Source organism: Vidua macroura, chromosome 13 (genome assembly GCF_024509145.1).
Source record: "Vidua macroura isolate BioBank_ID:100142 chromosome 13, ASM2450914v1, whole genome shotgun sequence".
NCBI classification, from domain to species: Eukaryota; Metazoa; Chordata; class Aves; order Passeriformes; family Viduidae; genus Vidua; species Vidua macroura.
The window spans coordinates 21271783-21295909 of record NC_071583.1 but is presented as its reverse complement, the minus strand read 5'-3'; the positions used below and the strand labels follow the sequence as shown (position 1 = coordinate 21295909).

The 24127-nt window shown below is 43.4% G+C and overlaps 1 protein-coding gene across 7 annotated transcripts in view; it reads left to right on the top strand.

Annotated features, from left to right (window-relative positions):
* WNK2 (WNK lysine deficient protein kinase 2) overlaps positions 1-24127 on the top strand; it is a 93959-nt gene that overhangs the window by 34582 nt on the left and 35250 nt on the right. For all 7 annotated transcript variants that reach the window (XM_053989212.1, XM_053989215.1, XM_053989210.1 and 4 more), the window contains exons 3-11: positions 920-1140; positions 4191-4348; positions 11048-11136; positions 11924-12143; positions 14521-14809; positions 16871-17067; positions 17640-17786; positions 19924-20115; positions 21143-21628. In XM_053989212.1, coding sequence (XP_053845187.1) covers positions 920-1140; positions 4191-4348; positions 11048-11136; positions 11924-12143; positions 14521-14809; positions 16871-17067; positions 17640-17786; positions 19924-20115; positions 21143-21628 — 1999 coding nt within the window. The remainder of the gene's footprint in view (positions 1-919; positions 1141-4190; positions 4349-11047; positions 11137-11923; positions 12144-14520; positions 14810-16870; positions 17068-17639; positions 17787-19923; positions 20116-21142; positions 21629-24127) is intronic.

Below are 24127 nucleotides of genomic sequence, written 5' to 3'. Positions count from 1 at the left end.
TACTTCTGTATGCTGAAAAAAGCCATCTTCAGATAAAAGCAAAAAATGGAGCTGTTCTCTGGTGTCTGTCATTTGTCCCTGCATTTGAACCGCAGTGGTTTGACAGGCAGAATTTGGCCTTCATCTCTTTCTGCCTGCTTCCCTGTTTTGGTTATGCAACTCGAAGCCGCTCTCTGGCGTGTTTCATCTTCCACCTGTGACGTTTGCATTTGTCAGGGTGTGTTTTGTGCTTGCTTTTGGGCTTGTATTTGCATGTTTTGTTAGGGAATTCAAATGGAATAGCATTTGAATGGTAGAATCTCTCAGAAGCTGAAGGTGCTCTAGGTTAACTCCTAAACAATATTAATTAATAGCTTCTGGTACCGACAGTCTTGTTAAGGCTGATGTAAAGCATTTGGCATGAATTCTGGAACAGATTTTCAGCCCCAATGGGAGCAGTACTCAACCAGTGTGCTGCTCTGCCAGTGCATTAGCAGATCCAACGTCTTCCCCAAATGTCCCCTTGCAACCAGCGCTTCAGGTAAATAGAAAGAAATGCAGGTGCGTGCTACAAAGGTCTAAGTCTTGTGGTTAAAATTAAACTTCGGTATTCTTCTGATTCGAAATATATGAGCATATTCTAAAGCTCTTCTCTGCATGAAATGAATCGCTGAACTATAAGACTTCAAAATATTTGGTTGTATTTGCACCCAAAATGCTTATCATCCTCCCTAAAACTGAATGCTCTAATTCCTCCTTTGAAAAGATCTATTTCATTCAATTTTGGGATATTTCTGTGTTGCTCTTGTGGCATCTAATAAGGGGCTTTTATCCACAGTGGAGTTTCAGAAAACTTAAGCTATCCTGTTAAAGCCCCTTAAATCTCTAACAAAATGCTTTCACTTCCTTTATACCTGCTTGTGTGTATGTTGTGCTCCAGGTACCTGAAGAGGTTTAAAGTGATGAAACCTAAAGTCCTGCGGAGTTGGTGTCGGCAAATCCTGAAGGGTCTTCTTTTCTTACATACAAGAACTCCACCAATAATTCACAGAGACTTGAAATGTGATAATATTTTTATTACTGGACCAACTGGATCTGTGAAAATAGGAGACTTGGGTCTGGCAACACTCAAAAGAGCTTCATTTGCCAAAAGTGTCATAGGTAATGCTCCTGTTCTCCTTGGCTTCCCTCGGTCAGTATTGTGGCTGTCTATTTAACGTCTTTCTTTCCCAATTTGCATTAGTGGTTTTTAAGTTGCAGATTGGTAGTGGAAGTTAAAGTGGGTTTGGGACTGTTGCCTCTATACCCCTATAAAAATAGGAATCAGTAGGTAATGGTGTCATAACTTGCTCTTCTCCTTCCTCCTGTATCATACTTAATGCATAGGGAGCCCAGAACCAGTGAAGTCAAAACAATAGAAATTTCATATATGTGCTTGACTGCTGTGGGTCTGCTTAATTTAATTGATTTTAATGAACTTGTGTTTGTTTATATTTGTTAAGTGTCTCTCATTTTTAACTTCTAGTAACTGGTGGTGTTTTTCTCTCTTGAGGGTCAGTATTTCTTAAAATAAATTTTTTGCAGGGTAGCAGTTGTTCATGGGACATATTGGAATAATATCAATAATAACAATAGCGGGAATAATATAAGTAATACCAATATTGGGAATAATTCCACAAGTACTAATACTGGGAATAGTATCAGTAGTACCAATCCAAGGAGTAGCATCAGTAATACCAATATTGGTAAGAATATTAGTAATACTTATACAGGTTTTTGTAAAATCAGTTATGAACAGAATACCATCAAAATACACTCATGTCTAAAGGAATTTGATACCTTTAAGGGCAGGATGCTGGCAAAGTGTCTGTGTTCATTTTGGCAATAAAACTGAGCTTATAATTTTCATGAGTAGTACTGCTCCAAGGTGAGAATTAAGGAGGCTTGGAAACACTGGTGATGAGTAATGCTGCCCCCTCTGCAGAGGGAGTAGCTCTAAAGGCATATCAGTAGCTGCATTTCACGTTGGCTGGAAGGGATGAAATCAGCACACTGCAGTGTCTCTGCAGGAGCCCAGCCAGGGCAAACCTGCTCCTGCCAAGAGCAGCTGAGTGGGTGCTGAACAGCTTCACGTTTAGCTGGGCTGTTGTGTTGAAGGATGCTTGTAGGTATTCCTTTCCACTTCAAGGAATGGGAGAAAATATAATTTTTGTCCTGTTTTGGAGTGGTGCCAAGTATTCAATTTGCTTCTTAGACTGTCGCTATCACTTTTTCAGATTTGTTTTAAATGCTCTGTAATTCATGAAATTCACTCCTGCTGCTGAGTCGTGTTCCTTCTAAAGCAAGGCAGCAGCTCCAAAATAATTTCCTGTGGCAGCTCTTAACCCTTTATGAGCAGCAGCCTCTGCCTTGGTGACAGCTGTAACAAACATCCAGAGAGAGGGACTGAGCCTCCATGACGCGGGTTTGGCTGATCTGCTAAGGCTGGAGGAGGAGGAAAGAGTGTCTTTGAGGTGGAAGGACAAGGTGGAAGAACATAAACAAGGGAAGAGATCAATCTTGAATTTTGCGAAATTAATTTTACAGAAATGCTTGTTCGCGAGTTAAGTCGAGTCTGCTTCAGAAATGTGTGCAAAAGCAGCCCCTAATTTTGAGGGTTGTCCTTTATGTTACCATTTAAACAGAGTTTAGGACAAGTCAGAAAATCCTAGAATGGTTTGGATTGGAAGGGGTCATAAAGATCATCTTGTCTGCTATGGCTGGGACACCTTCCACTACCCCAGGTTGCTCCAAGCTACATCCAACCTGGCCTGGGACACCTCCAGGTAGACATTTCCTTGATTTCTTTAGGGACTTGGCTGATGGCTTGTAACTGGAGGAGGGGAGATTTAGATTGGCTATTGGGAAGAAACATATTACTGTGAAGGTGCTGAGGCCCTGGCACAGGGTGCCCCGAGCAGATGTGGCTGCCCCTGGATCCCTGGAAGTGTTCAAGGCCAGGTTGGACAGGGCTTGGAGCCACATGGGATAGTGAGAGGTGTCCCTGCCTCTCAGGGTGTGGATCAGATGATTTTTAAGGTACCTTCCAATCCAAACCATCCTGAGATATGCCAGAACTACTTTTTCTCATTATATGTTACTTTAATTACAGTTGTGCTTTTGCTGCTGATTAGTGATGACATAACAAAGCATTGATGCAATCTGCCAGGGCTGGGGCAGTTTGGGTGCTGAGGCTGGACAAGCAGAGTTTATCTGGGTCTTTCTCATGGTCCAAGACCTGCCACTCTCTTTTTGGCATCCCAACAGCTTGCTGCTACTGTCCCTTGACACACCATTGCATTGATCTCTCTTCTTTCATCTTTTCTATGTAGAAAGGAAATAAATTAATTACAATATGAGATACAGTTCTTGGAATTAATTACCCAAGTGTTAATAGTTTTCTGTTTTGCTTTGTAAACCCCCCTCTTTTCAGAGTAGTTTGCTGAGCAAATGTTGCAGGTGTTGGAAGTTGCTGCTTGTCCCCAAGCTGCAGCTCCCAGTGCCTCACTTCATATTTACTGCGTTGCATCAGATTCCTGACACCCTAATTCCTATTGAATAGGACCTTGTTCTGTGAGTAGCCTCGTTGATTTGTCCCACTAAACCAGTGACAGAATTAGGTTTGATGTTTTGTGCATGACTCTGTAGGTGATTTATGATACTAGTGGCTTCCAAAGTGCTGTCTGCCTACTGGTGGTTACTCTGTATCTCTGGAGGAAACAAAAAAAAAAAAAGCAAATTCGCACTGATAAAAACAAGAGTGAAGGTTCTCGTTTCTTCTTCCCTTTTCACCTTCCCGGCTCTGTACAAATCCTTCTCTTCAGCGAGTCATAAACCATTCTGTCACTTCAGTATGGGCAGGAAATGAACCATAGCTCATTTTCATGTTCATTTTTGAAATTTTTCTTTCTTTTCCTTCCCCCTCCCTTCTGTCCTGTTTTTCCCTCTGCCCTGCTTCCCTGCTTTGGATTATTGTCAGCAAGCCATGGGCATGGAAGTACATACATTGACCTTGGATTTCCTCCCTGGAGGATGCTTGAGCTCTTTTGAAATTATCTTGCATGCACCTATACACAGTTGTACTGGGCACACTTCTCACAGGTGAAAAAGCTTGTGGTTAAAGCCATTTGACTCCTGTAAAAAATCAACATTATCTTTGTGTGTCTGTGTAGGAACTCCAGAATTCATGGCCCCGGAAATGTATGAGGAACACTATGATGAATCTGTGGATGTCTACGCGTTTGGAATGTGCATGCTGGAAATGGCTACCTCAGAATACCCTTACTCAGAATGCCAGAATGCTGCTCAAATCTACCGAAAAGTAACCTGTGTGAGTACGCATCCTTAATTGGTATTGGATCTTGTCACTGGAAGGTTCAAAAGCATATTTTGATGAGGTGTCAGTACTGCTGAGTGTATACTGCGTTCTAGAAGTTGAGGTATCTGAGCTCTGGGTTGTACAAACCTGTTTCAGTCTCATGTGTAAGTTTACAATTCTACACTTGGAGTGTGTTTTGATACAGCTACATCAAATATTTTCAGTTATCTTTGTCACTGATTTTATCTCCATCGGCCACAAATATAGCCCAATGGGCTGGTGCTTGGTAGTTTAATTCTTCTTAGAGTTTTGCTTTCAATCCAGAGCCACTTAGAAATAATTTTAAAGTCCACAAAAGGCCTCAGAAACTGCTCGGCAGTGCAGTTATCTTCATCCTGTGGATGCAGTGGCTCCCATGGCGTTGCAGGGAGGTGAATGTGTGCAGCCATGGATCTGCTAGCTGCTGACCATGCTCTGCACCATGCACTGGCTGCAAACCATGCTGCAGCTTCTCAGAGACATGGAATGGGTTTGATGGCTCAGGGGAGTTCCTTGCCTTTATCTCTGTTATTCAAGGCTAGGTTGGGCAGTGTTTGGAGCTACATGACCTAGTTTTCCTACTAGGGAAGGTGTCCCTGCCCATTAAAGGGAGGTTGGAATGAGATGGTTTTTAAGGTGCCTTCCAACCCAAACCATTCTGTGATTCTGTGATACTAGAGCCATATGGTTACTCCATGTTGTTATTCCATGGTTCTTTATCACAGTGTTTATTAGCTTTGGCACAAGGGATGTTGGCTCTGTCTTGATATGGTACTTCAGATGTGGCCTAAATGCTACCAGTGTGGGCAGCTTGGGGGACACCTCCTTGGACTCTATTTACAGAATGGCTGCAAGAGGCTCTACTAATTTCGGGCTCTATAGCCTCATGTGTCCTGCATGTGAGACCTGTCAGGTACTCAGTATCACTGTGGGAGCTGGTGTTACTGGGAAGGATTAGATGGTAAATTACTATAGTTTTGTAAAACTGGCTTTATAGTGGTGGCTTCAGAGAGGTGGGAGATGATGTTTATCACATAGAAAAAGTAATGGCGGAGAAGCTGTTGAAAGGTCCTTGTAGGGGGGTATTTTTGAAGCAGAACTGTCTGGCAGGGAAAGCTGAAGACAAAAGCATCAGGTACCAGCATGGAGGGTGTGCAGTTTTCATCTGAATTCAGGGTAGTAGCAGTGGGAGCAAAGGCACCAAGATTCCTTAGATGGCAAAATTGGCATTACTGTTTTTCCAAGGAAAGGGTTAACCAGCTCCCTGTGGAGTGAGGAAAGCCCTGTCAAAAGCCATGAGCTACACCACTGTCAGGCAGGTAGGAGGAGCAGGGGGTGGACCTCTGGGGTGAGGGTGCAGGAGGAGCCTCATCCTGGGGGAGATCCTCTGTCCCAGGAGGAACCTTCTGGTGGGCTCAACAGCTTCTCTAGCAGAGCTACGTCTGAAGGGGAGCTGCCGACAGAAGGGACCCTGCTCCAAGCAGCGTGAGTGGCCTGTGGGCTCTGAGGAGGAGGTGGAGGACTTTGGGGTGTGGGGTCCTGAGCCAGCACCATGCAGTGGGGTCTGCCCTAAGCTGGGGCAGTGACTACAAAAAGACAAAGTGACTCTAAGATCACTTGGATGAAGAGTTAGGTTTGGCGATGCAGCAGCCTTGTGTGAGCCTTGGGGCTTATTAGACTGAAATACAGTCCAAAATGGAGTGTAGGCTTGAACACAAGAGGCTGATTTAGACTGTTTTCTTCCAGTATTAGATTAGTTTTGGGGCTCTCACTAGAGCAGAAGGTGGCTCTGACCTTCTTGGATGGAGAGGATGCAGAGTCTCTGAATGCTGCAGCTTCTCAGTGGGACATTTGCTTCTTTATGAAGCTGGGACTTTTTTGCACCAGAAATATAAATATATTTCTAGTGTTTAAAATTGAGAGTCAGTGCATTGTGAAATGTGTTTGCTGGGTCTAGCTGTCTGATGCCTTTATTTAAAAAGTATAAAATAAAATAACTTTCTTTTCCTGCACTGGGCTCAGCATTGCAGTGGCAACCACCAGAGGTGTTTATAGCATCCTTAGGGATTGGAATTGCTGGCTAGAGTTTGCATCAAGGAGTGACAACCAACAAAATGTTTAGTCTGCCTACCTTCTGTTGGGTCCCACTGAACTGATATTCCCTCTGCTGCCCAGCATAGGCAGGGTGTGATTTGGGTTTTGCCACTATAGTATCTTTTTCAGTCATTTCTACTCTGTGTCCTAACACTCTACCACGCCCTTGCCTGCTACTGAGACATGAGATACACCCCAAGTCCCGGCTGTCCAAGTACCACACGTTGGTCATTGTTAATGGTGTAGAAAATGTAAACATTACCTCTCTGAGACATTATTTCAGCATATGTAACATTCTGCATGTCTTTAGTGTAAGATTATTATACTTAATTTATTTCAGTGACCTTTTATTCTGCCTGACTATTCTTATGGCTAAATTGATGCTTTAAGTTTTGCATTCCTGTTTTTCTGTGTGTGCCTGTACGTTTGCAGTTGTCTGGGATAAGGAGGTGATCATGTTTGGGAATGTGCAGAGGGGCTCATTTCTCTGCCAGATGAGACATGCTTGTTCCAACTTGTCACCTCTCTCTGCCCTTTCAGCCTGAATGATGGAGTGTAAACATTTCAAAAATGGATATGTATCATAAATAGAAAACACATCTTTCCCATGCAATGGAGCCAAGCCATGTTTACCACAGCTCACTTTGAAGTGATTTCCTGGTCAGCATATTTGCAGTGCCCTTCGTTCTGATGCCATAATCTCATTTTTCATGCATAACTTGATGGTTTTTCTTACTCAGATTTTTTTTGTGTTTAATCATTCTGCCAAGTGATTTTGATGTAGACAATAGTGATGAAAAGTTGGAATCTGTGACCTTCCCAGGCTGCTCCAGCCTAGTGTTTTCTTAGGCATGCGCTGCAGAATGCACAGCAGAGCAGCTGCATCTCCAGCGAGTTCCTGGCCATCTCCTTGGGTTTCGTGGTACAAACCTGTGCTTCAGAACAACCCACCCTATGACAGTGTTCTGGTTTGCATGTAAAGCTTTCCTATTGTTTGTTCTCATCAACTACTGAAGGTTTTCTCAGCATTCACAGGCTGCATGCCATAGTGCACACAGACAGAATTAATGCTGTGGCTGTGGCACAATGACAGCAGGCAAATAATGCTGTCAGTGTCATTGCATGGACTTCTTGTGGCTTTCTGAGATCTTCTTAGATCTGCAGGTAACCCTCTTAGCTTCGCATTAAGATGGAGCATCATTCTGGAGGGAAACAGAGATGAGTTTATAACTGTACACAGTGATGTCATGGAACAAAATCCTGGTAGAATTTAGAGCTTTACCTTCATTTCAGTGACTTCAGAGAGTGTGTGCCAGGGTGCAGTTTCAGTTGGAAACATGGCTTCACCTTTTGCTAGAGGGTTTTTTCCTTTTTTAGGAATGACATGAGCCTAGAGTTACCTTCAGGTGGAAGGTGGAGTGGTAGCCCAGAGCAGGCTGTCTCTGGGGTGGAAGGGCACTTCTAGGGGCCAGGAAAGCCTCTAGAAAACTGACTGATGTGGGTCAGACGTGCCAGTGACTTGTGTGGCATTCGCTGTGTCCCTTCAGAGCGTCAACGTGCTGCTCTTCCAAAGTGTGCTCTCTGATGGAAAATGGCAAGCGGCTGTTTTTAGACCCTGCAGAATAAGCAGCACGTTTTTTCCCTCAGCATGAAGGATGCAACTTTTTCTGTATGTTTCTGGCTGTAGACTCAGCTGCCTTGTACTGGAGGGCAATGGATCACAAATCTAAGTGCTTCAGAAAGAAGGGAATGGGAATAAGTGGTGGTGAGGGAGTCAGAATAAATCATCCTGTTTGAGACAGAGAAGCTCTCAATTTGATCTCTTGTTTTGCTGCTGGTTTATATATTTGTATATCTATTTTAACATTTAAGGAGTCTGTATTTTCAATATGCCCCTTATGCCACCCAATGAGCCCTGCCTTTCACATGTGGTGGCATTGAATTTATTTTAATTTATAAGAGGTTGTACAGTTTTCAAACGGTCATGGAATAATCTCTTAGCTAATACACTTTGAATTTTGGTGCCGTGTTTCCTTGGGAATGCTCAGGGAAGACCGATGGCTTTTGTTTATGTGAATTAGATGAGTCCTTTGATGGCAAATAGAGTCCCCCTTCATTGTCAGGGGCACTGTGCTGCAAGGGAGGCCAATGAGCTGGCCTTGGAGAGTTTAATGAAGAGTAAGGAAGAAAAGCATCCTATAGCACAGGGACACTGAGAAAACTACTTTGCAAAAGCAGCTCTGTTCAGTACTTCACCCCGCATGTTTTGTCCTCATTTGTTTTAGTCATCTAATCATAGCTTAGCTGTTCAGCAGATTAACGCAATGGATATTTGGAGAGGAGTCAGTGTTCCATTCAAAGATGGGGAAAATAAAGTGTTGGTGGAAGAGTCACTGTTTTAATTTGTGGAAGCAATTTGTAAGGGCAATATTGGGAACCAGTCGTCGAGGATCTGATGCTCTGGGCTCACTGTGCCAGGCTCTCCCCACCATCACAGGGAGGAATTTCTTTCTTATGTCTAATCTAAACCTGCCTCTCTTCAGGTTAAAGCCTTTATTAGATCTTATTACGCTTTCTTCCTGGAGAGTGTCACTCTAATATGGAAATCAGTTTTCTCATAGCAAACAACAGTGAATTGAAATGTATAGATTTATCCTTCTTCCTGATGGAGAGCACACTAGACTCCTGTAGCTTAAAGGTGAATTATGGTACAGAGGAGTCCTGCTGAAAATACATTTTGTTGGTGCTTTGTTTTCTTTCATTTCTAATTCAGGTATCAGAGCTCTCCTAAGAGCTCACCTTGGCACAGTGGAGCCAGGCTGGGCTTTGCACCCTGGGCACTCCAGTACCTTTTGACACGTTTTTCTAATATACAAAATTTGAACCCTTGTCTCATCAGTAAGATTTAGGTTTGCTTAAGCAAATCATTCTTGTTCTCACAAAAATGGGTTTCTTTGGATCTCCGCAGCTTTCTGCTGAAGCAAAACCAAGGAGATGAGTCTTTGAGTGACTGTTCTGTATATTTATTACTTTCTTTTCAAAATCTACAATTTACATATTTCACGCTAGAATTTCAAGACAAATAGGGGGTTGTTGAGCTAAAATTAATTAATAAAGTTTGAAGTAGAATCTGAGGCTGGAATAGCAACAGAATGTTCATAAAAGGATAAAAGTACAATCTGATGCTGAAATATTCGGAAATTCTGAGAGAGGCTCCAGCCCTCATTGAAATTCATCCATAAAATTTATTCAATACTTAATTCAGTGTATTACTTGCAGACCCTCTTTGAAAATACTTGTTTTCTTCTTTTAATCCATTGGGTGAGCCAAAAGTCCACTCTGTAGAGCTCCTTATCTGTGACTGCATGAGCCATTATTTACTGTTATTTCAGAGTGAAACTTTAAAAGGATTTGTATGGAGCTAAATGTCCAATTCCCATTCAGTTATGTGCTTAACCACATTCTGTTTTTTTAGATAAAGGAAATTGTGTTTCCTTTTTGTTCTGCTCATTGACTTCATTGGAAGTGCTTGGGTCCTTAAGTGATAGGGTCCAACTGCATAATCTCTTCTCAAACAGATTTTGTCATATTTTCATCCATATACATCTTGGTTTAGTAGGTAGAGGTAATAATGTGTTTTTAAAAGGGAACCAATTAATTCTGTGATTTATGCTGGACATCAAAAATAAACAGAAGAACTTCTTGCGCTGCCACTTTTCACCTGTATGCATGGATGTGGGGACACTGATTCTGCTTCCCAGGGTTTTATTCTGCAGTGGGTAGTTGGTTTTTCTCCTTGAAAGGCCATGCTCCTAGGTTGCTGTTCCAAATCTGTTCCCAGCAAAAATGCTAACATTTGACAGAGATTTAACTAGATTTATAGGTCGCACCTGCTCTATCACATATTCCCAAGGGGTTTCTAATAATATCCTGGGAAATTCAGGAGCAATGCAGAGATGTTGCATTCCTCCTGCTTCCCTGCTTGGTTTTGGGGATGATCTTTAATTTTTTATGAAGAGGGGAATGTCTTGGAGAGTGTTTGGGTCATGGAAAAGCAAAAGGTTTGTGGGAAACAGGCATATGGATGATTCCAAGGTATTTTTTACTCATTTTCAGTACTAGCTATCTGAAGAAAACTATGATTATCTGTCTTTATTCATTCAGTGCTTTGGGAGTTGAGGCAAAAGCATAAATGGAATAATTTCAGAAAATAGTTATTTTTGAAATTTAAAGTTAGCTGTTTCTTGAATATTCACTTCAGAGTCCAGAAGATATAAAGGTAAAATTTGCAAAGGTTGGTAAAGAAAAAGGCATACTTTCCCTGTGTATGGCTGAGCTCGTGTAAACTAGTGTATTAATTTTGAAGTGCAATGGTATTTAGAAATACCATTCTAAATGAGGATCCATGAGGATTAGTACCCATAAATCCTCAACTCAATTTTGCATTAAGACTAACAACTTAAAAGTATTAGTAACTTCCTGGGCTGAGTTACCTTTAAAATGCAGATAAAATATGCTTAATTAAGAGGTATAATGTAATTCTTCTTCACATTAAATTGTTTTTCTTTATGCTTTTAGGGTATAAAGCCAGCAAGCTTTGAGAAAGTTACTGATCCTGAAATTAAGGAGATAATTGGGGAGTGCATCTGCAAAAACAAAGAAGAAAGGTTTGTTTCAAGGGATCAAGTTTTATATTAAATAATGTGTATGCAGGGATTTCAGAACTGTCTGTGGATTTCTGCTCTGGTCTGTGGGTCTCCCCTGTGCATTAGAAAATGCAGCATGAAAGTGAAAATGTAAATTTTTTCTGCTTTCCTGACATTCAGTGTCAGGATAAGCAGTGCTGTTGTGTCTTTTGGCTGCTCAGCATCATGTGGAGCTGAGCTAGGGTATTCTTGCAATTTCTGGTTCAGCAGTCCAAAAAAAGTCACTGGGAAGGTTCTGTAGGGGGCAGGGAGGGTGATAAAAGTTGGTGTGGTGGATTCATCACGAGCTGTGGTAGCAGATTTCATTGCCCACTGGACATGGAGACATGCCTAGTTTCCAGCTTTGGTTTTAAAAATTAATGTTTTACTGGTCTCTCCCAGTTTGTCTCGTGCTGAGTATTTCCTGACTTTCGCGAATACAGTTTTTAGGGACTGCAGCTGACTGCCTACAGAGAATCTCTTCTCTGGTACTCTTTAAGCTTAAGAAAAGTTGAACAAAGCTATAATCTGCATTTCTCTAAGTTCTTGTGGTGTATGAATATTACTAAAACTTTGAGAAATGGGAAATGTAATTTTTTCAATTTTACTTCCTTTTCAAAATCCCACATCTTTTTAAAAAGAACACAAATTCATTATGGGTGAACACCAAACAGTGTAAATGTTTCCACCTTCAACAGCAGTTTCTTTTTACAAACCTTTCTAAATTTGTTGACTTGCAGTGTTTGATTCTTCTTTGTATCCTTTGCAGATATGAAATTAAAGATTTATTAAGCCATGCCTTTTTTGCTGAAGATACTGGGGTAAGAGTGGAACTTGCGGAGGAAGACCATGGTAGGAAATCCTCTATTGCCTTAAGACTCTGGGTAGAAGATCCTAAGAAACTGAAAGGAAAACCCAAAGATAATGGAGCCATTGAGTTTACTTTTGATCTGGAAAAGGAAACTCCTGATGATGTTGCACAAGAAATGGTAAAGTACATTTCTGATAAAAATGTGTATATATAGAAAGTAGTGCATAAATCTCCAAGGACAACAGGAACGAACTGGGTAAAGTAACTTCACTTGAACCACTCTAGGTGTCCAGTTTAGGCACTTTGCATTAATTTTGGAATGACTACTGCAAGAAAGGGGTGAACGGGGAGCAACTAACTGAAACATATTGTTTAAAAACAGATGCCTGAACTCACAGTTTACATAGCTTAGGGACCATAGAGGTCTGGTCTACTTTTATATTTTGCATGCTCTTCTGCCATTTTCTATAGGCTGATGAATGTCTTTAAATTTATTTGGAATCTGTTTAGTTCCAGACAGCAGCTAGAAATACATTAGAAGAATTCAGAAGTTCAAGAAGTTTACCCCATCTTTTCTGTTAGTGTTCCTTAGAAGGAATCTAGATGAGAAAGGTCTGTGTTAAGCTTCTCTACCCCCAAACTGTGATAGGAAACTGGATTCACTGAGTTAGGAGTAAGCTTTGGATTTTTTAACAGATAAGTTTCACTTGCTGAATTTCTGTACTTTTATAATTGTGGGGTTAGAGAATCTGTGTTCTGTTTTCCCCACATTGTCCTTGAACTCCTATTTTGATGGTGTCTTTGCTGCAGTTGTTTTGGTGTTCTAATGTCACAGAGGCTCGGGGTCAGTAAGCACTGAGCCAAGGGTCTGAACGTTCCTGCACTTGCAGAAACATTCCTGTGCTTGTGGAAACGTTCCTATTAGACTCTAAATCCCGAGGGATCCCATTTAATGATATCATCACCACGCGTGTTCTGCTCAGGAGGCACTCATTTTGGTAATGCTGCCTTGCTCTGCTGGAACTCATCACCATCTGCCCCAAGTTCAGTGGGAGGAATTCAGGCTCCTTTGTCTTCTTGTCGTTAGTAGCAGTAGGTCCAATGTTTTTCCAGCAATATATGATTACAGAACTCATTTAGTTTAAAAATTGCTCTGGTAATATTACTTACTGTTATATTTTACATGTAAATATTGATGGAAATATTTGGAATTTCAAAGTTCTCTAAATTGCTTGGTCCATAGTTGTGATGTTTTATTTTGAAGAGGAAATAATTCTCATCAAAAGTATATTTAAAAGGATCATGCCCAAACTACAGTGACACTGTACCCATTCCAAATAATTCAAAAATCTGTATTCTATATTAATGCGTACCTAAGAGACTGCCCATTAAATGCTTTCAAACCGGAGGCGCAGAAAAGGGGGACGTTTATTCCTAAATGTCTTTTTCTAGTCCTTATGAATTGTGGAACACCAAAGCCACATGCTTTCATCTGTTTGTTGCTTTGTGTGCTGTGAAAGAGAAGAATGCAGGAAACCTTCTGAGTACAGGGAATTATTTATCATTGCGGATGAGTTTTTGGTAGTCAGGCAATCCCACCTGCCCAAAGGATATGGGCAAAGGGAACTGGAAACATTGTAGTGGGTTGAAGTCTTGAAGCTGTGTTTTAAGATGCTTTACACCCATTAATTTTAGCAGTGAAAATCTAAGCTGTGAAAATGTCTTACGTTTGGACAAGAGCAAAGCAGGAAAGCCTCTAGATGTAAGTGGTTTCAAATCTGTCTAATATGCATGTTAAGAATGTAGAGAGCAGACAGAACTCTGGTAGGTCATTATTAAATGAAAATCCATACCCTACGCTGCAGGAGATTATGCAAACAAATAACACAAAGATGAATTTCCATTTTATCTGTTGAACAGTTGAGTTCTGAGAAGCCTTGTCCCTTTTTCCATCAAATGGGAACAGTCTGCTTTTTCTTTATAAAAGTCAATCAATACTGACTGACTTCACTATTTGAGAGAAGTTAATTTGAAGCATAATTCTGTTTACATCTTGTCCTTCATGATTTGCTGTGTTATTAAGCAGAGCAATTTGTATAACTCTGTGTGCTGGACAGGTTAAGACAATAAATTCAGATTTAGGGGCAGTTTGATTCACTCCAGGTACATTGTTCAGAGATGCTTTTTACTGTTATGTCTATTATTTTAGTGTTAAAAAGAAAAAAAAAAAAGGGAAACCCATCTGAGCCCATCTGCCATTAAACTTGCTCTCCTCAATGAATGTTCAGTGGTGGATAATTAGAGCCAGTATATATTCAGGTCTTAGACATTGCATCCTGGTTTTTTTTTAATTCATTAGGAATAGAAGTTTTACTGAGAAAGAACTCCACTCCATTAAGCTCTTGAGTTCCTGTTCTTGTCAGAAATTTATATAAATTCGTGTTGTTTCAATCGGATGTTTTTTGTTGGGAAGAAGTTCCAGTATTGTGTGTGTGTGCTTGTGTGCATGCCCAGCCACGTGCTCAGGACCTTGCTAAGTGTGTGCTCCTCTGCAGATTGACTCGGGGTTTTTCCACGAGAATGATCTCAAGATCGTGGCCAAGTCCATCCGTGACCGAGTGGCGCTGATCCTCTGGAGGAGGGAGCGCATCTGGCCCAGGATGCAGTCAGAGGAGCGCCGCGACTCGGAGTGCCTGGACAAGCTGAAGGCGCCGCACGCACAGCAGGTCCAAGTCACCTACCTGTCCCACACAGGCCACCACATCCTGTCGGAGCCTGAGGAGCCAGAGGCGGACCAGCACCCCTTCCAGCAGAACCTGCCCACCAGCGTCACCTCTGTTGCCTGTAAGTCCCATGTTGGCTTCGTGGGCACACAGGGATGAATGTCTGAAGGGGAAACCCACAGTGACCTGAGCTCAGATGAACTGATGTGGGTGGTTTTGCACAGTAGCTCAAAACCCACAAACATCTGGAACAGATGCATGACAAGTTTGAAAGCAATGAAGTTTCAAGAAAACAGTATTATATAGATATCTCTATATAACTCTCTATATTTTGGTACTAAATAATTATCACAGAGTTTCTGTTTTACTGTTCTGGGCTTGTACGTAAGCACATTTAAGTAAAAGATGCATTACCTTTAGCAAGGCAGCTGCTGCTTCAATTCAGGTATTTTATAAAGGGCTACAATGAGGTCTGCTTTGAATACTGAAATATCCATGTGTACCTGTACAGGAAAAATCCCTTTACATGATATAAGAAATAGCTACATTTGCATAACACTCACAACATTGCCACATTCACAGAGCTTTTTATCTGAAGCTAAAATGAGCTCATTTCATTTTTTGGGATCATGCACTCATTTCATGCTAATTCCTTTGAGGAACACTGCAATTATGGCTCTCTGTTTCTAGTGCTGTAATGAAGTGACTTGTGCTTCCCATGGCTGTGCTGGACATGAGTTGGCAAAATGTTATACTAAATATAACCCCCACAATTTATTTCCTACTCCTCCTCAACTTTTAACCAGAACTTGGTATTATTTGGCAATTTGCTATCAGTTTATTTGAACATTTTCTTAGCATAGGACCTCTATAAATTAGGGTGGCCCTCTATCATATAATTTGAGATTAAGTGTAAAAGTGGAAATGAATATCTTAATGTGTGCAATGTACATTCTATAAAAACCTGAGACTGACTCACAGCTTTTACTTTAGCTCTCTACCATTAGACTCTTTTTTTTCCTTTGAGTTCCTCAATAATTGTTTGTAATAAAACAGAATGTTAATGCAGCAGAAATCCCATCATGAGAGTAGGCCTATGTTGGCTCTTCAGAAATGAATTGAATAAATAGAGAGGGGAGTTTAATTTTGGGAAAAAAAAAAAAACAGTTGGGAGGATAGCTTGGGAGTACTGAAGAGAAATGTCATCTCTGGTGCTATTAAAAATAATTTGTTATTTAAAAGCCAAATAAGTAAAACTTTATTTAGAATATGGAAAAAAGAGACAGTGGAAGGTGTTGGGAAAAGAAATAGTATTTAAGTTTAGCTGTAACTTAAGATAGTTTTTGAAACTGTGTTGCAGTTTTCTTTCAATTTTGAACTTTAAATCCCTATTAGAAGCTATTTGTCCTTGGGATACATCTAGCTGCAGTCTGGTTGTCTCACTTCCTTTCTCAAGTGAAGAAAGCAGTAACTTAGGCTCAAACAGAGCTGGGCACTTTTTTTTACACACTTTAAAAGTTGTGAAAAGATTTTTTTAAGTCAGTAGTACCAATATTTCCAGTTCCCAAAGGACTCAGTACTTGCCCAGTGCCCGTAGCTGTGCAGTTCCACAGGTTAGCTGGGCAAATGAGAAACTCTCACAGAGCTGAGTGTGCCAAACCCACTGGAACCTGCACAGGGGTTTGTGTCTTACTTTAATTGCGCTACAGTGAAGCAGAACATGACTTGTTGAACTAAAATCATACAGCATAAAGAATTTTGTAATTTTCAGTGCTGCTAATAAAAGCAGTGTTAAAGTCAGTGCATCCCTGGAACATGGAACTCTAAAAGACCCCATGATCTGCTCTGAACATGACAATCGGGATTTCCTCTCCTTTCATCCTACAAAATCTATAAGCATCTGCAATTCATAATGTCAACCCAATATGCCAATTAAAGGATATAGTAATGTGCCTGAAATATCAGTGTGTGCAGAAATCCATGGGGATGGGTTTTGGCTTAAGAGAAGCATTGTGTGCCTTTTGTAGAGACTAACATTGGTGTTGTATAATTTATTTATATAAAGAAAGGGCTAGAGTAGTAAAAAGGTTAATTACATAAACTATATGGTTACCTTGCTCTAAAATCATCATTTGAACATGGGTGGCTGTTGAACTTTTAATAAAAATGACTGTTCTTCCAGCTGACAGCACATTTGACAGTGGCCAGGGCTCCACGGTTTATTCAGACTCACAGAGCAGCCAGCAAAGCGTCATCTACTCGTCCCTGCCAGACACTGTCCCTCCTGCCATCCAGAGGGTGTACAGCCCCCCCCTGAGTGAGGGCCAGCCTGTGCCCCACAGCCTCCCCCAGCTCAGCCACTACCAGCAGCCCTCAGCAGTAAGTCCAAAGCTTTTTCAAATAGTTCTGTATCCTGGGTCATATTTCATATTATCATTTATGCTCTTGTTCCCAGAGGATATGGGTTCCAGGGGTGTCTGTATGTATTCCTCACTCACCTCTGCGCATCATGATCTGCTCAGTCCCTTATCAGTGTGTTGGCACTGAACTGCATTAGTGGCTTTGCAGTAAAGCACAAGAAGGACATGGACCTGTTGAGTGTGTCCAGAGGAGGCAACAAAGATGCTCTGAGGGCTGGAGCCCCTCTACTCTGGAGCCAGGCTGGCAGAGCTGGGGGTGCTCACCTGGAGAAGAGAAGGCTCCAGGGAGAGCTCAGAGCTCCTTCCAGGGCCTAAAGCACCTCCAGGAGAGCTGGAGAAGGACTGGGGACAATGGATGGAGGGACAGGACACAGGGAATGGCTTCCACTGCCAGAGGGCAGGGTTTTATGGGATATTGAGAGGGAATTGTTCCCTGTGAGGGTGGGGAGGCCCTGGAAGAGGTTTCCCAGAGAAGCTGTAGTTGCTCTATCCATGGAAGTGTCCGTCTCTCATGCTGCTGTCTCTCTGCAGCCTGTCCTGCCCACGGTGCCAGCCACGCCTGCCGTGGTGCCCCAGCACTACCAGGAGCCAGCGATGCCATTCCCCGTGGTCCCCAGCACCGTGGCCTCACTCCCGCTGGGGCAGCCGCCGCCGCCACCCGTGCTGGCCGGCCAGCAGGTGAGAGCTGGGCTCTGCCATGGAGCCGTGTCCATCTCAGCCCTTCCCTATGGCTGCTCTGCCTCACACAGGGCACCCAGAGAAGCTGTGGCTGCCCCTGGATTCCTGGAAGTGTCCAAGGCCAGGTTGGACAGGGCTTGGAGCACACAGGGACAGTGGAAGGTATCTCAAGTTTCTCTGTAAAATGTCCCAGAGCACCTATGTTCCACAGAGACAGCAGTGACCAGTGAATGTCCATGCTATGGAGGGTAGGGTAGGACAGCAGAAGAACGGAAACTAGGGTGAGAAATTCATCACCTACAGAATGAATTGTTTTGATCTTGTATCAATATGCACTGGTGGATCAGACATGTGGAATCAATGTTTTATCTCCTAATTTTTATTTGTTTTTCCAATTTGGGTGTCTGTGCATGTATACTGCTAAAGTTATAATGAGGGAAAGTTACCTAATCTGCCTGCATATTTTCCCTTCCCTGTGCCTTACCCAACTCACAAGCATTTTTAAAGACACAAGCTGGATTTGAGAGGGAAGTTTTAGGAAGCAGCACAGTTTTCCTGCTCTAATGCCATGTCTCCTGGAGTGGGAGGTGACTGAGCCACAAGTGCCAGTGCCCTCTGTGCCCTTGGTGAACCGTGGGCAGCTGTTTGAGCTGCAGATTAACCCAGCTGGGGTGCGAGAGCAGAGCTAGCTCTGGGAGCTGGCAGCTTTATGAACTCCAGCCCAGCGCTGTGGGCATGTGGCTCTTCCACGCTGGAGCTGGGGCATGGTCCTGCAGGAGTTCCTCCATGGAGTGAGTGGGGTCCCTCCCATTCCAGGTGGGCCCCCTCCATCCCTCAGACAGTGTTCAGGTGCCTCAGCTGGTTTGCTCTGTCCCATCACCAGAGCCATGCCAGCCCCCGTGCTGCCGTTCCTGTGCATTTGGGATTGTAAATGGGGAGACGCCACATCTTTCCCAAAACATGAGGGGACAGAGGTTCTGGGTACTGCACGGCCTGGTGAAGCCACATGCTGTGGTCCCAAGTAAGTCACCCTGATGCCTCAGGGTCATCCTTTTGAACCAGAAGGGTATTTCAGAACTAATTAGAGGAACTGAAGAAGAAGATGCCAATAGCACATAAAATGTGGGGGTTTGTTACTGATGATTTCCAGCTTTAATGCAACTTTTTCTCTGTTCTGCTGTCTAAAGCCCGGCAGGCCAGGGGAACACTATTTTCTCTGGAAAAGTAAAGCTGCATTTTTGGCTACCACATTTTCACTACAGTACATCAGAAAAATCTGGAACCTAGCTTTTACTGCAATTATTGTTATTGATTGTGTCTCAGGTAATATGTATTGTATTTTCCGTGCCTGCTCCGTTATGTAGCAACTTCTGTTTGCCAGGATGAGCTGGGTATCAACTGTATCTTGGAAGTTAGTGATTGGGGATTTCACAGGACCAACTGGAACAATCTCTGGGATTTAAAGAGTCTGAGCCACTCCAAGACAGTTAGCACTTGTCATTTTAGGTACTGTATCTTGCATTTAAATATGTTTTGAGCGTGGGCTCCTGTGCAGTGTTTGAATTAAGAGTGCTTGTCTCTCTTGGGAGCTGTCCCTGCTGGAGCACATCCTGAGGGGCTGGAGCATGACCAAGGCAGGGAATGGAGCTGGGAAAAGGGCTCCATGCCTGGAGAAAAGGGGGCTCAGGGAGGACCTTCTGACTGCACAACTCCCACACAGGAGGGGGCAGCCAGGGAAGGGTTGGGCTTTGCTCCCGGGCAACAGGGACAGGATGAGAGAGAATGTGCTGGGGAAGGTTTAAGTCATATAGCAGCAAAATTTTCATCACTGAAATAGTGGTTAAGCATTGAAATAGGCTACCATGGGGAGTGGGGGAATCACCGTCCCTTGAAGTGTTCAAAAAACATCTTGATGTGGCACATGAGGACATGTTTTAATGGTGGACCTTTCAGTGCTTTGTTAGTGGTTGGACTCAGTGATCTTATAGGTGTTTTCCAATCTTAATGAGCCTGTGATTCTGTACTCCAAGCGCCAGGTCTGTCCTGACAGTGAGTTAGGGAGAAATGGGGAGCTTGGCTGGCCATCTGGTTCTTTTGCAGTACACAAGCAGTAATGTTTTCCTTCTTGTCCCTGCAGCAGCAGCCCATGTCGCAGGCAACCTCCCTGCAGCAGGTGCTCAGCAGCCAGCCTGTGTGCCCACTGCCGCCAGCCCCCCACCTGCTGCCGCCCTTCCCGGCGCAGGGCTCACAGGTGCCTGCTAGCAGCACCCCCCTGAAGCCCCTGCAGATCTCCACTGTGCCACAGCTCCCGCCCGCAGCCCCTTCCCAGGTAAGGAAAGTCTGTGAGCACAGCCATTTGAGGAGAAATTTACAGCTAATAATTAACATGATTTGCAGGTTTTGTGTGGCTATTTTCACTGCATGCCAGTTTAATTAGGCAATAAGAATATTATTGCTCTTTCCTATTCCTTGATATTTTTGTTATTTGTTTGGTGAATCAGAAATCTCCTTTGTGTCCAACTCTGTGCCATCCAGTTAATGGCGGTTCCAAAATGGCAATAATTTTTTTAGGGTTGGTTTCGCTTGGTCTTTTGCGCTGTCCCCTCTGGCACAATCTCTTCCTCATCCCAGGCTTTGAGGGCATGAGCAGTTGCCTGTTTTTATTGCTATTTTCTGATCTCCTGACTTTGCCACTTCCCCCAACACCTGCCAGCCATGTCGGTGTCATGCTGCTCTGGGTCTGTTCTCTGGAGCAGGGACAAACCCTTCCCTTGTCCTGGGAAGGTGGATGGTGCTGTCACTGTGTTTGGTAGTGACAGGCACCATAATGTGAAGCAGCTTGTGCCAAAGGGCAGGAGCAAACTGCTGCCATGATGCCAATGTCTGCTCCATCACTGGGAAGTTTTGCTTGTAAAAACTCTTTTTCTGGGCTCTTCTGTGCTGCCTGAGTTGAAGCTTGTTCGAAAACAAGGGTTTAAATTGCGCCACTGAATTTCGCATGAAAGAGTTTTGCATTAGGTCTGGCCCAATTCCTTTTAATTTCTGTTAAAATGACAGCAGCTTTTAATTAGGATGTTGCTTGAAGGCTTCAAGCTGGTGTTAGAAGTAGTCCTAAGCTTCTAAGGTATAAAAGAGTCCCCCTCAAATGTTGTTTTTTTGCTTTTAATAATGATTTAAGCATAAATCAGTTTTTATTACTGCTTGCGAAGCTCAGGGAATGAATGGAAGTGTGATTAACAAACAGACATAATTATCCTCCTGGCACAGGTGGTTTTTAGGGACTTGTGTAGCAAATTAATTGCTTTATACCATCAGTGAAAGTACTGGCAATTTATGCAATATTATATTTTTTTCAGATTCCTCAGTTTCCTGTCATTCCTGCAATTACTCCTCTGGCAGGACTTGACAGCCTTCCTCCAAATCTGTCTGACATCCCTGCTGCAAACGTGCCCCCCATTCCTGCTCCCTCCCAGTACTTTGCTCCAGCCGTGATCCTGCCCAGCCTGCCCATGAACCCCACGCTGCCCATGGCGCCTAACTCTCCTGCCCTGCCCATGCAGGCTGTCAACCTGCCTCACACCACCGTGGCTTCTCTGGTCCTGCCCTGCCAGCCCATCGTTCCAAACATGCCGGCAGCCACCATTCCGCTGCTGGCGGTGGCGCCACCGGGGGTGCCGCCGCTACCGCCACAGCCCGTGTTCCAGCCCGCCTTCCAGCCGCTGCTGCCCAGCGACACGCCCTCGCCACACCACGCGCCGAGCTCCCAGCCCATGTCCCAGCCACAGCCACCTCCTCCAGCCCTGCAGCCCAGCATGATCCACCCTCCTGAGCCGGCTCACCAGGTAAGTCCACCAGGCGCAGGGCCGTGCGCTGCAGCATGCTCCAGGGCACGGCCCTTCCTGGGGCTCTCTCCCTTGCCAACATTAATCCTTGTTCTTGAGATGTTTTGTTCACTTCTTGCCCTCAGTTCTGGAGGTGGTGGCTGAAGCTGTGAGCTGTGGGGTAGCAGGTGATATCCTCAGCCAAGAACAGGGTTATCAAGGATATAGGGCATAATACAACTGGTTTTGGACAGTAAATGAGCAGAACACTTTCTGAATTTTTTCTTCCTTCTTGGTCTCAGATCTTGGCAAGTGTGAGCTGTGGTTCTCCCAGGTCAGGAGGGTGTACCGAGCCTTGGCAGTGCCTGTAGCCCGGTCCATGTGGGATGCAGGGGCTGCTGGGTACACACAGCAAATACAGCGGAGCTGGTGGGAGCAGTGGAGTTGTTTTGGTGCAGAACATATTTAAAACAGCAAAGGGAAGTGGCCCTCTGGTAAGGACTCTGGAAAGAGAGTGCTCTGTGGAAGAGCACTGTCAGACTTGCAGGGCAGGGATGGATTCTAGCTGCAGACCGTTTCCCCCTTGAAAAAAAAACATAAGAAGCATAAACGAGCTCAAGCAGTATTTACACAGAAACTGCCTCAGGACTGAGAGTCTGTAAATACTTCTGTCGCCACATCTGTGATATGTCAATGTGAAACACAGTCTGACCAGAGCAGGAGAGGGCACTCAACCTGTTAATAAAGCATTTGGAAAATCTGTATTCTGCCACATCCCTTCACCATAACACACTAATAAAAATTTGTAACATCCCATCCCAACCTGTCATGGCGTCTTCAGAGCAGTACGTAGTTTTTTAAATTTCTCTCTTCAGCCATATATTTCGTACAGGATTAGTGTAGTTGAGAATGTCAGCAGCATGCAGCTTGGGAATGTTACTCAGTGTTCCCTGTGCCTTTAGAGGGAATGGAATCAAGCACATAGGACGCAGTGAGCATGGCAAATACCAGAACTGGAGAGCTGATGTTCCCAAACCATCCTGGCACAGTCATTAGCTATCAAATATGTGTAGAAGAATTGCATATGGAAGAATTTAGGATAAAAACCAGCTATTACAATGTGCAGAGGAATATTTTAAAAAACATTGTTTTGATTTGAAGACTTCTAATGGAGAGGTATTTCTGTATATAATGCCATGCCACAATTGATGTTTAGTACCTCTGAGTTTTGTTTTGCCTGGGTACATCTGTATGGGCATTCACTTAAGAGCTGCACTTGATGATCCTTTTGGGTGCCTTGCAAGTCAGAATATTCTGTGATTCTGTGATTTGACATTGAAATATTTTGTGAATTATTTTAGTTATACAAGAATTAAAATTGAACCACCCTTCTGTGGCATTACACTACACTTGTCAGTCTAACAACTCCCCCTTGGGCAGCCATGTAACTCTGAGGTGTTGTGAGGCACATCCTGCCTTTACTTTTATCTACATTAAAACCTGGAATAATAGCTTTGGCTCATACCCAGAGCCTTCTGAGAGCATGCAGCAATGAAATCATGTGGCCTAGTTCTCATCTGAGTCTTATTTTTTTTAGTGTATTTTCCAGTAGCCTTAAGTCTCTATCTGATGATACTTTGAAAAAATTAAAAATTGTGCACCCTTTTACCTAATATTAAAAGTCTTTTTTTCTTCCATATGCATCTTTCTTTCCCTCTTCCTCTTTCCACAAGCTCAGTCCCCTGGAAAAATACATGATGTACCTAAAAGGAGAATGTTCTGATTTTAAATGTACAACCTAAAAGGACTGATATGCAGAATAACAACCCAGTCTCTAAGGTAGCTGCCATGCTGTCACCTGAGTCTGGTTCCCACCAAGTGCTTACACACTCGAGTTATTTTAATGCACTGGAGAAATCCACTGAGATAAGTGAAACTCCCTCTGTCCACATGGAAGTGTTGGTAGGATTGGGGCCTTGGGGCTTGGCATATCAAAAGTTAAGTTGGGACTTCAGTGTGTAAGCTGCACTAAACTGAAGTAGGACACTGTTGTATTATTGTAAATAATACAATAAATGCAGATATGTGCCTGCCACAGGTGTATATTCAGTGAAAGGGTTTATTGTGTCATTTGTTCCAGCTCCTGGTTCTACTTATCTGGCAGATTTCTTAAAATATGCTGTTAGGTTATGGGTAGAATGTGTTTTTCTCTGCATGGAGAGTGTGGGGTTGTTGAAAGCAGAGCAAAGTATTCAGGAGAATGAATTCATCACCTAAGATCTTAAAAGGAAGTCCAGAGGAGGCCATGGAGATGCTCTGAGAGCTGGAGCCCCTCTGCTCTGGAGCCAGCCTGGGAGAGCTCACCTGGAGAGGAGAAGGATCCAGGGAGAGCTCAGAGCCCCTTGCAGGGCCTAAAGGGGCTCCAGGAGAGCTGGAGAGGGACTGGGAACCAAGGGATGGAGGGACAGGACACAGGGAATGGCTTCCCACTGCCAGAGGGCAGGGATGGATGGGATATGG